The 12,644-nt window shown below is 42.2% G+C and overlaps 1 protein-coding gene across 21 annotated transcripts in view; it reads right to left on the minus strand.

The window, feature by feature from the left end:
• Positions 1-12,644, minus strand: part of mpdz (multiple PDZ domain crumbs cell polarity complex component) — a 65,423-nt gene that overhangs the window by 30,566 nt on the left and 22,213 nt on the right. For 11 of the 21 annotated variants that reach the window (XM_078936138.1, XM_078936146.1, XM_078936136.1 and 8 more), the window contains exons 18-23: positions 11,933-12,094; positions 10,973-11,125; positions 4,417-4,740; positions 4,112-4,211; positions 1,923-2,121; positions 1,614-1,655 (exon numbers count right to left, since the gene is read on the minus strand). In XM_078936138.1, coding sequence (XP_078792264.1) covers positions 1,614-1,655; positions 1,923-2,121; positions 4,112-4,211; positions 4,417-4,740; positions 10,973-11,125; positions 11,933-12,094 — 980 coding nt within the window. The remainder of the gene's footprint in view (positions 1-1,613; positions 1,656-1,922; positions 2,122-4,111; positions 4,212-4,416; positions 4,741-10,972; positions 11,126-11,932; positions 12,095-12,644) is intronic. The other 10 variants (XM_078936156.1, XM_078936152.1, XM_078936150.1 and 7 more) reach the window with 3 other exon arrangements.

The following is a 12,644-nucleotide window of genomic DNA, read 5'->3' on the forward strand; positions in this document are numbered from 1 at the left end:
TATTTATGAAATCAATGAAAAACAAATGACCCTCTCTGGATTCGTTACATTAAAAAGTCAGGAAATATATCGCAAAAGTATTTTAAATTTGAGAAAATAAAGAACTAAATAAATCTTTGTGGGTTGTTCACAGAAATGAAGCTTCTGTTGTCCATGCACAATCTTAGGTAAATGTTCAGTTGTAAGAGCAGAATCTCTTAAAGTTTTTGTGTTCTTTCCTTTCCTTCCTAGTAGACACCACTCTTTGCTCTCTCTGATCAACTTCACTCCACATTTCAATTATTATAAACTTTATCCCGTTTTCCGTTTCTCATGCTTCCATGAGTCTCGATCACGTGGCCAGGCTATGTGATAATGCAAAACAAACAAAATAAAAAAAGGGCCTCTTTCTGGTATAGTTCAGGGGGCCGGGTCAAATGGGTGGGCGGGCCGGGTCCGGCCCCCGGGCCGCAGTTCGGGGACCCCTGCTTTTACACTAAGCGCTACACGATATGAGGAGAACTTGCGATGTGCAATATTTCTGGTCAGTACTGCAATAGCTATATGACTTGCAATACATAAACGGATAGCAAAACAAAAAACAACAAATACAACAAATTTCATTTCACTGCAACGCTTTTATTGAAATAAAAGTGGACGTCATTTAATTTCTACGTAGGAGGCGGGCATCTAACCTAAAAGGGGCCGTCCGATAGGTCAAAAGGGCTCTATATGATTGGTTGAATACTTCAAGCTGGAATATGATTGTGTTAGCATTTACGTAGTAACCATTTATCGCAGCTTATGTCATCTGTTGCGTGTTGCACAGACTGGTATCGTGATGACGATATATTTGTGATTTACTGTGCAGGCCTAATTTACTCTGAACTTTTCTCTCCGGTTCCTCCTCCTCACTATAAGATAACAAGACATTGCTATGGAGACCAGTACACCTGCTCTAAGAACAGATGTTTACCTTGACAGATGTGACAAACAGTTTTCTTTTTTGTTTTCTTCTTTTGACTCAGAGAGCGAAGCAGACCGCTAATTTGTCTGAGGAGACGAGGCGGGTGATGGCTGACAAACCGCCATCCACTTGAAAAAACTCCAGCTCGGAACAACTCAGAGTAAAAAGCGAATTCTCAAGGGCGCATTAGCACATCTGAGCGAGGCTGACGGCGCCTCGACAGATGGCTCCATTTTGGCTTTTTGAAACACGATGGCCGGCAGAAAGCGGCAGAAGTGGCGAGGAAGGGATGCCGGAGAAGAATGAAAAGAGATGAGTCTGCTTATTCAATCAAGACAAAAGGCAGTTGAGGGAGAAGATGCAGCTTTGATAGATGGATCTACTGAAGTGAGTTGTCAAAGGCGTTAAGCGTGTTAGTATGAGAAAACAAAAACAAAAAGATGCAGCAGGTTTAGTGAAGTGGTGAGTAGCACGGCGAGTCAAGATTTATCCAGATTGGTTTCCTTGCTTTTGCTCTTAATAAATATTGGTTTAGAATTAAATAAATGAAATAAAGATAGAGTCTTCTGGATAAACCTCTTTTGAGGCAGCAGTGGCAAAACGAAGAAAAAACAAGCATAAAAAGGTTTTCGTGAACACCACCAGCGTGGAAGTTAGTCATACTCACACATAAAATGGGCACAGATCGTCCTCGGGTGCACAAGCAGATCTAGAATGTGAAGAGTTTTGCTTTTATGCACCAAAGCTAACAAACGGCCAAGTCTAGTTCAGCAAAGCAGATTCCTTCCAACTGTTCCAAGTCACTTTTTTTTGGGAATAAGATATCTGCTCGGGAGTTCACTGAACACGGATACAATCATTTCCAAAGATTAACATATTATTTATGAAGATGCTACAACAAATGTGATAAAATAGTGAGCTGTGCACCCTTGTTGGCGTGCATTCGGGACCCCGATATTGGTTGACGGCCTCTTACCCCAAGTCCGGCCCGATGAGGGAGTGCCTTCTGAGCATGGCCCGAGCCTGGGCGTTGCTCAGGTTGGTGGTTGGCTCTCCGTTGATGGCCAGGATGAGGTCCCCGACCCCGAGGCGTCCGTCGCGGCTGATGGATCCCCCGTGGATTATGCTGCGGATCAGCATTCCCAGGCCGTCTTTCATTGCGCTCACCGTCATTCCTTTAGGGTAGGACATAATACATCCGTTGAACTGATCTTCATATTTTTGCCGCTGGAGATGTCCTTAACTACTGTGCTGTACTCTGGCTGCATCTAAAGCCTTAGTCACAAAAGCCTTTACGGGTGGATTTCCACGGGTCAAAAATCGGCAAACCTGTATGGGGCACGCAGGTGGTCTGCACGAAAAAGCGAAAATGAAACATTTTGTTTATTCCGGTCATAGCGAACACTTGTACGACGGGTAAGAAAGTACGTTAGACACAGAGGCGTCGTACAAATCTTTTCATTTTGTTGTCCCCCAAGTCCTGCAGACTACACAAGGGGACCGTTAAGTGCTGTTCATGCGTTACATCTGCGATCCGTTGCAACCTTATCCTCCATCTCTAACATCCCACTCTCTCCCTTTTGTCCAACAAAACGACACAAAAGAGGTTTATATAAACATACACCTCATGTGTCAGAAGATTCACAACCCCCTATTGTGACAGTTGTAACAGCTGCTAGACAGGACAAGTAAAAAAAAAAGTGCACAATCCTTGCATCAAACCAGAAATCAGAGAGTAGTTTGTGGGCATCTTATGAACATCCTATGGACACTTTACTTGCATACCCTGTTGAGTGCGGCAGGTGTGTAAGGGAGCGGTGCTTGCACCTTACAAACAACTAGAGTGTGGCGACTGTCAACAGCCTTATGACCAGTTGAACACACACAAGACGCAAGGGAGAACGGCTAGACACTCCAGCGCTCCCCTTAAGATACAGCTGTACCTGTCTACGACCCTCCACGAGCCCAGACAACCCAAAAACCTGCAGTACCTATTTATGGGTCAACTCCCACACTAAGGCTTAAGGTTCATCTAAATATCTGGCAGCTTTGTTCAGTGCAACCTGCTAGTAAAGCTAGCGCAATACAGCTTTGTGTGTAAACTTTTCAAATAAAGATGGTCTAAATAGGAGTTTGGTCTTAAAATGCTTTCTACAAAAACAAAATGCTATATTTTGATTAAATATTAGAAATCTATCATTAATCCCCAATAAAATAAAAAATGCAAAATGTATGTATTTGAACCATGATGAGACAAAAATGGCACCTAAAATGAAACCCTAGACTCAACGAAAATGAAAATGGTTGGTCATAGGATGGTGATATGTCAATCAAACAGTCCACACACCCTTTTTGGGCAGGATTAAAAAAACAAACACCTTAAACTGTCGTAGATAATAATTGCAGGAATGGAAACAACCAAAAACGGTTTCTAAGGTCACATTTGAATGTAAAGTTGGGTCATTTTAGGTGGGAGTGGCTGCATGCCGCCACGCTTGTCTAACAAACCACCTAATGGTTAATTACTGAACTGACCTGTCTCCAGTTTTAATATTTAAGCAGTCAAATGTCAAAACTATAGACGTTGCAACTGTAAAATATCTTTTTTTTTCTTTTTCCTTTTGATGGTTTGTTTTTCTGTGAGTGCGCTAGTTTAATCCACGCTTTCCAACTTTCTGTCCTCTTTTTCTTAGAATAGGGTGAACGCAGATCTTTTATTTGATAAACGGGCAAATTGGAAACACAACAGCCAAACATTTTGTGCTGAATATTTCAACAGGCCATTACATGTACGCTTCCAAAGAGAGTAGCAAAAAGAAAAACAATGTTTTCAACAGAGGGCCGAAGGTTTTTAAAGACTGTCTTCTTAAAACTTATTTGTTTCTGAAGATCAAACTTGTTATTCTCCGAGCCACTAACAGCCACTATTTGAAATGTAAATATAATGTGTAGAATTCAAATGAATCTTTTTACGCCAAAAAACAAAAGAAAATAGCTTGAATCATTGTGTTTCAAAAGTGGGAGTTATAAAAGAGGAGAGGAAGGTAAAGGCCAAAAAAAAAAAAAGAAGGCCTTTCAATCTTGAAGCCTCATTAACACCTCGGCAATAGATGGGAGAAATATAAAAAGGAATAAACAAGAAGCTGTTGAGAAGTAAGCACAAACCAAGGCTGGAGTTGCCCTTGACGACTGTGATGGTCCTTTCCAAACTGCTCCCTGAGGTCAACCCGTCTTCTGCAGGCTCTTCCTCGCCAGCCTCGCCGTCCTTTAAGGTGATAATTTGACACATTTAGCCGTGACAGTAAAGGAAACAACAGATTGGTTACCAAACAGTTTTGTCTCTAGAGACACATGAGCAGCAGGTTGTAAGTCAGTGCTGACACTTTTGCTTGGAGAGACAGAATAGTTTTAGCTTGTGAGACTTTTTTTATCCCCTACATAATCCAATTGTCACAGTTTTTAATGTTTACCTTCAATCCCAGCACATTTCCAACACCTCCAATAGAGATGGTGCCTTCTTTCAGGTTATGAAGAGGATCCACGGATGCTTCCCGTTCAATAGATCTGCCCTCTATTTCAGTTAAAGTGCGGTATACGCTTGAAGGCCATGGTTGTTCTTCTTTGCTCTGAGGTTGAGCCAAATATTGATCAGAGCTACTTAGGATGGCACTAACGGCGGGCATGTGAGCGGTCGAGCTCGTAGGACTGAAGGAGTCTGACTTGTCTGGAGGAAACGCTTGAGTGTCGTCCGTAAAGCCTGGATGTTCACTCCGCACGTTCAGGCGAGCCGTCAGCTGGAGTGAAGAAGAGGGAAGAAGATTCTTAAATATTAACTTGGCAAGAAATAAATGCCCCACTAATGTAATGAAGCACACATACTGGTAATATTTGTAGAGAACCTTTCTTTACTCTACAAAAATGAGTTAATGTAATGGTGAACTGTCAGTGGACAAAAATGTTCATTTAGTGTATTAAAACCAGGTTTCTCTGCCTTTTTGTCTGCCCTTATTTACCCCAAAACTACTTAAAGGCTCTTCAATCCTCTTAATTGGCTGTAATGTTATAGTTTCAGCAATAAAACAGTTCAAATCTGACTAAAATGCACTTTGTGTCAAGAAATTTCTCTTCCTTTTACAGTACGATACTTACGGGGTATTTAGGTGGTATTAACATGGTACTTTTGTTGCACCTATTAGGTACTTACTCTGATCTTGCTATGTATTTATGTGGTACTATTTGGTTCATACTTACCTACCGGCTATTTATATCATACTTTATTATATTCTTTACAGTACTTCAAAGGTAGTTTCTACTTACTTACTATCCTGTTACACATTTTAAATACTATGAAAAATAACATAAGGTAAAAGCTAAAGGTAAGTGTAATATAAATACCCAGTCGGTACCACATAAGATATGAACCCAATAGTACTACAAGTACATAAATGCACAGCTAGTACCATGTAAGTACACAGTAAGAACAACAAAAGTACCATCTAAATACCACTTAAATACCTTGAAATTACTGTATTGTAGAAAGAAGCGTTACCAACATTTCCCTAAGTGCTTTAAGGGAGAAAAAAATTAAAAAGATTGTGTTCTTCCACCATAACACACTTTGATCTCTTTGGCACACATGATGTAAAATTACCCAGCTCCACAAAAATTACTCAATATGCCTTGAACTACCTGAAATTACTCAATGTATTACTTATGTCAGCGTAAAAAATCAAACAATGCCTGGATATTAAACAATAGAAACTGTTCTTAAAATACAGGATTGACAAAAAAAATGATGACATATCCAATTATTTATCGTAAAATTTGATGGTGGAAATAGAGAAAATATAATTAAGTAGAATTATATTGACTAACGTGAAAAGTAGATAAAGGCGTCAATAGGCTTTGGCTTCTGCCTATCCCCTTTTCAAACGTATCTGTGTTCCATCTAACTGAGACTTTTCTTTTGTTAATCTATTTATTTTTATTATTTTGTATTGTTTTGAATGACTTATTGTACATATTTGAAAAAAATCTCAATCTAATCTGAAGGTCTGACCAATAAGATCAGACTGCTGTTTCTTGTGCTTTTCTTTAAGTTCCTATTAAAAATGGAGCCATGGTTGCAAAATTAACAATAACTTGACATGGTGTTATTTATTCTATATCAGGGGTCGGGAACCTATGGCTCGCGAGCCATATATGGCTCTTTTGATGGTCACATGTGGCTCGCAGACAAATCTTTAATTATACTTTTTTTTTTTTTTCATTAGACCAGTCCTTGTCTGGCGCGATGCCAGAGGCGCGCAGTAGTAGCGGTGCTTGGAGAACAAATCTGCGCCAGCACTGTCAGTTTACAATTACCGTAAATTCCGGACTACAAAACGCACCCGATTACTAGCCGCACCCACCCATTTTCACGTGTTTAACTACTTTTATACATACACAAGCCGCGTCGGAGTACAAGCCACATGTTTTAGGCAACATTGTCATCCTGACAAATCACGTCCTGACTCCCAGAGTAAGTGTGATTCATTAGCACACAGTGGGTGGAGTCAGCTTTGCCTCAGGCTCATGTATTTGTGTTTATCTACATCTGCCAAACAGCATGGAACTCTATTCTGTTCACAAGTTCCTCAGTTATGGTTTTTATTTTTATTTATTTTTTATTTTATTTTTTTAACTTATTGACAATCTATGTATCATACATAAAATTACAAACAGTAACCATATAATCAACATTACATCCCTCAGTTATGATGAGGAAATTTACATCCGCGATCCCCCATTTCCCATGAGTCTTAGGGGCTAAAGGCGGGGCCAATGCCCGGCTCGCCATACTGTTGTACGTGTTTAAGAATGAGCAAGTATCAGCAGTGCACGGAGGGGTGAACGGGTAAAGCTCTCCTTCCGCTTGTGTCGCGGCAGCGTTATGGTACTAACAGGGCTGGTTAAAAAACACACTAGTAAAATAAAGCAGCGACGACTGAAAAGCGCGCGCCTCAGCGCGATACGCGCGCCTCCTCGCGGCGCGTGGGTCAGAAGTTTCCTTCCACAACAAACACTGTTGCTCCGCGGACGCCTCGAGTAAGCCCTGGCTGCAGCCTGCAGAATGGCTCGACGCTTCTGCGCTCCGCGCGCTCCCGCGCGCTCCTTGTCTCCCCTTCCTATCTACTCCGACAGCTCTGGCCAGGGCGGCTTCAAGGAGGAGCGCTTCGTCCCCATTGCGCCGTTGAACGGAGCAAATCGTGTCTGTGCAGAGCAATCGGACTCAATAGCCTACGTGCACGATAGAACTTCTGGTTAACTTCCGTGTTTCGAGTGTAAGGCCGACAACTTCCTGTCGGTCGTGTTATTGTTGTGGGGAGTTTTGTTGAGTTGCTAGTTTTGAGTAAATAGGAGCGGATTTCGGGTAAAAGACAGGTGTTTGGTATTTCAACGCGTGACAAAGACATCACAACATTGTTGTGTACCCGTGTGCGAATTTGTCAAAATACAACAGTACTTTAAGCTTTCATAGCTTTCCAGTATAATGTGTCGGTGAGAGCCGAATGGATGGTGAACACGGCGGGAGGACTTCACCCCAAGCAAGACGAGTCGTGTTTCGTATTTGCAGCAATCGGAAAGAAAATGCGTCATGTAAACACGCCGTTCGGAATACTCTGCCCCGGTCAGACTCGAGTCATTCGGATCAAAATTTCTTTTCCGATCGAGATAGGTGGGTTATAGCGATCGTTTATCCGATCGTGGAGCATGTAAATGGTCATTCCGATCGTATGTCACTACTGCTCTGGGTTAGGTCATGCATAGACGGTGTTTCGCTGAGAGAAAGCATTGGAGCTCATACGGGACCGATCAGCTGCTCTGCGGACGCCCCGCGTAAAGCGCCGCTCCGCTCTCGTCCCGCAGGCTCTCCCCTCTCTTTCACCCCTCACGAAGGAGATGCAGAGGGATGCGTGTCCACTGACGTCTGGACCCGGCATCAACTGAGCTCTGCATTTGGGCTCCGATGCCAGTGGACCGGGTGAACCTCTCTGAGCAGAGCAGCTGGATTTATTAATGTGTTTGAGGGGAGGGTGCTTTGTTACGTGTGCGTTTTGTTGTTTTGTTATGTGTGAGAATTCGGACTGCAAGCCGACCCGCCGCTCTGGGTTAGCGGCTGCCGGACTCGCGAGGACAGAGCAGAGCACACAGTGCGTGTGAGCTTTTCAGAGCAGAAACACTGCGCATGACTTAGAAACTGTTCAAAAAAATCACATGGAATTGTGTTTCTAGTTGTGCCCTGACAAAATAAAGGCTGATGTTATTCCCAGACATTTACGTGCAGCCAGGATGCAGATTGCAGCGTTTCCCGCATGGTTAGTCCTGGATTTTGTGTCCATCAAAAGGCTAATGTTGTTAGCCCGTGTTGTTAGCCTAACACTGGGTTCTTCTTACAGCTCCGTACTTCTTCCACAAAAAAAGCACTGACCACAAGGATTAAATATAAAATGATGAGCGGACAGCACTTCATAATATTCATAACATTAATAAAAGCACGTTTGGAAGATCGCCTCGTATATTACCGAGCTGCTGCATAAATATATATGACAGCAAAGGTTTGTTTACAACGGGACACATTCCCTTCCGGTTTTTTCGACACTATTTTTTCGACACGATATTTTGCCCATGTAACCACGCACTGGTCGACAATCCTGTAGATGTCGTTTACGTCGATTTTTGGGAGACCTTGTAGACAACGGGTGAAATATGCCATCTTTGCAATCAAAATCTGCCATGTCGCTGCTATAGAAGTCGCAAACCGGAAATGGTCGGCCTCACACTCAAGGCGGCGGAAGTAGAACTCCTTAGTTACGTGCACGGAGCCTATACTGTACGTTTTGTGTATGAGGGGCGGATGCGTTGTTACGTGTGGGAGCCTTCAGACTGCCATCGGCCCCGCAGCTCACACGACACGCAGTCTCCAGCTCACACGGAGGCTGTGGGTCGGTGTGAGCTTTTCAATGCAAAACTCCGCTCAGTCCTTAGAAACCGTTAACACGACCACGTCAATTTGTGTTTCCAGTCGTGTCCCGACATAATAAAGGCTGATGTTATTCTCACATATTTACGTGCAGCCAGCCGAGTCACTATGACTCAGAGGTAAATTCTCTCCTGAGCATGCGCTGTTCTCTCCGTCACGCAGCTGACCGGCTTTTCCAAACCCGTTGGTGATTTTTTTCACGCTGCTTTTAACGATTGCTTTTAACTTGAAAGCTTCATCATATTGTAGCAGCGATCACGTGCACGTTGGGTCTAATGGCACCAAAGGATTCTGGGATGCGGCTGGACATGCGTGTTTCTTTATGTTGAACCATGCCTGAAGTGTCTAAGACCTGAAGTCAAGTCCATGCTGTTTGGCTGCTTAGAGGTGTGTTGAAAAACAAATGACTTGTGCTTGGTGTTAGATAGAGAATTCAAACCATTCACTGTGTCCGAAAATGCGTACATGGCGGCCGCCACTTAAAACCATAAATTAGCCGCGTCACTGAATAAGCCGCACGGCTGTAAGCGCAGGAAAAAGGTAGCGGCTTATAGTCCGGAAATTACGGTATCTATTATTTCACAGAGTTTGTACCAGCTGGAAACCTGTGAATTGACGTGCCTAAAACTGCGCGCTCCCGTCTCTGAGAAAGAGCGCACAGTTGCGGGGACGGGATGTTAGAGGAAGAAAGCAGAGAGTGGGGGTGGGGGGGGGTGTGGGCACAGCCAGTAAGGTGAACCGCGCAGGGATTGTAAAAACGTAAAACCCGCTGCCCGTCACTCACTGCAGCGTGAGTGTGTGTTTGGCTCCATGTCTGCATGTGAGCAGTCTGTCTCACATCTACAGAACATTCAGACCTACGATCACGTTTAAAGTCTCAACGCCTGCGTGAAGCAGAAACTCACCACGTATAAACCAGACTAGACCATCAGCAAAACTACTACGAGAAATACTCATCATTTATTAGCAACAGCATAACAATGTTATTAAAAAGAATCCACAGACTTATTGTACTTTAAAAATGTTGAAATTACATCAAATGCACACATTCATTTGTGTATTTAGTTTTAAACATATTGTTGCGGTCTGAGTTGGACTGGGTGGGTGTTGGGCCGCGTTAAACGTTCTGGAGTTCATTAAACGCATCAAGCAGAGATCTGATTGGCTCTCAGTTCTGTCGCTCAGCCTGTTAGGTAGTTTGGACCAATGGGGTTCAGCTATGGGCCGAATAAGGGAAATGGGAGGGCTGACACGGCAGTGAGCGAATATAAAGTTGGGAGACGCGCTCTCGTGTCGGCAGGAGAGATTCAGGAGTTGCTGAATTAATTCCGTTGAATTAATTACGGCGTTTGTTGCGATCTGCAGTAACCAGAATAAAGAACCTTAAGAGAGGTTAAGTCTCCGTGCCTCAGTGTGGGAAAGAGACACTACATTATTGTATGGCTCTTTCAAAATTACAATTAAAAATATGTGGCGTTTATGGCTCTCTTGGCCAAAAAGGTTCCCGACCCCTGTTCTATATGAACAATAAAATAAAAATAATATAACGATATATTTGCCGTAAAAATGTTTAAAAGATTAGAATGTAGACTTTAAAGTATGACTTGTCAACAGAAGCCCCAAATGGCTTGAAGTGTTTTCACTTGAGAGTTTTGCTTTTTCTAAACATTTGCATCAGGCAGCAGTGGATGCAGTTTATTTTTCTCATAACTTAAGGCTACTGAGTAAATGACATTTTGGCTTGAAGCTGATTTTTAAGTCAAATTGTGTTTTAAGTGGCCATGTGCCTGCTAAAAGAAAGTGTGCTTAATTTTGATCTGATCTACATTTTAGCACAATTAAAATACAAAACACACTTTAAGAATTCACTGGGGGAGGGGTTAGTGTCTGTATATCAAGTTTAAAAGCATGTCCCATTTGGAAAAAGTCCTCCCTAGTATTTCTGTAAAAAATGTAGCATAAACATCAAAGAAAGATCCTCCAAACCCAAAGCATGTGCCTACCTTAGGTGTGGATGATTGCAGATAATCCAGGTCAGTGCTGCAGGCACTCCCATGCAGAGCAATCATGGACACCTGGAAAGTGTCCTCCTCTACCCCCGAGTAGGTGTGATCTAACATCCTTTCATCAGAAAGGTCTCCTTCACAAGGATCAATCTGCAACGATGTATTGTCCAGTCAAAGTCGAGACAATAAAGAAAAGATGCTAATGTTTCTTAAATCAAGGTGTACCCAAACAACAACAAACCGTTTGATTTTGTATACAGTGGTCGCTCGCTATATCGCGTTATACCTTTAGGGGTCTCACTCCTTCTCAGATTTTTTTTGTTTTGTTTTGTTTACCATGTTGCTTGCCTTCTCTTATTTTTTATTTTTTTTCTTCGTTTTTCCGCGCATTTATTGACAGGATGTTTTCTAATACAATGGTCACATGGACAACACTAATATAGTTGGTGATCTGATTTCACAAGTAATCCTACTTTATCAAGTAACTTTATCCGATAATGACACATCGGACTAACAAATATAGGCTTTTTTTCCGTGAAAATCTGGCGTGAATCCCGTTTTACCGATATCGTTAGCTGTTTTACGTCTGCGTGTGTCTAAAAAAAAAAAAAAATAAAATAAAAAACTCCAGACACCAAAGTCAAATTAGTGTTGTGTATCCATGGCAACAAGTGTTTCATCCTCACAGTGTACAAAGGAACAACATCTAAGTGTTGTTTGTTTGCAAATTAGCTAAGCAGACGCTACGACCATCTGTTCACGAAGAACAGACGGCTGTTTTGAGAATAACAGATTTTCTATCGTGGGTTACTTTTAGCATGTAACTCCCGCGATAAACGAGGGACCACTGTGATTGACTTTTAAAAATGGTTCTTTATTCAACCTTATTTAATCATTTGAAAAAGTCATTTCCGTTTTTTTGTTTTTTTTGTTTTTTCATACAGCTAACTAACTAACCAATGCAGGTTCAGCTCGGTAAAGGACGCCCTCAGCCAGTCCCTCCTCCTCTCCTTCTTCAATCAAAACATTGCTGAAGTCAAATGACTGATGGATGATGGAAGATGGAGTTACTTTCTGGTCACCATATGGGTGTAGAGAGTGGGAATATCCACATATTCCCTAGGAAAGTGGGAGAAAGGCTTTCAGTCTTTCTACTTTTGGATAAGTGAATTTCATCAAATATAAAGAATGAATTAGTATGAAATGAAGATGGAGACTGTTAGGAATTTGGGAGCTTTTGAACTCTACGCAGTTGGGCTTCAAGTTCCTGGCGCTTTTGATTTTGTGGGGCATGCAAGTGCCAGAGAGATGCACGAGGAAGCGAGAGGAAATATATGGAGGATTACACGCGTCAGGTTCAATTTTGAGAGGCCGTGCAAGCGAAATATCCCCTCCCGGAGCACTTCCCTATGGGTTGTGTGAGCTGGCTAACCCTGGCCGCCCAGAGGTCTCACGCGGTTGATTCAATAACCAGAAAAGAAAATGCAGCTCTGCAGCTAAAAGAATGCAAACTGTCTTTGAAGAAAGAAACACCCTGAACCAATAAAACAAGCGGATGCAAAAACTAACAGCGTTGGGGCCACATGTATAAATCTTTTTAAAAGTCAACATAATGTGTTTTAAATCACTGTAAATTTTAAAGATATATTTTTTTAAACAAATGCACCAT

This window comes from Oryzias latipes, chromosome 18 (assembly GCF_053564925.1).
Source record: "Oryzias latipes strain Hd-rR chromosome 18, Olatipes_Hd-rR_3.1".
Classification (NCBI taxonomy): domain Eukaryota; kingdom Metazoa; phylum Chordata; class Actinopteri; order Beloniformes; family Adrianichthyidae; genus Oryzias; species Oryzias latipes.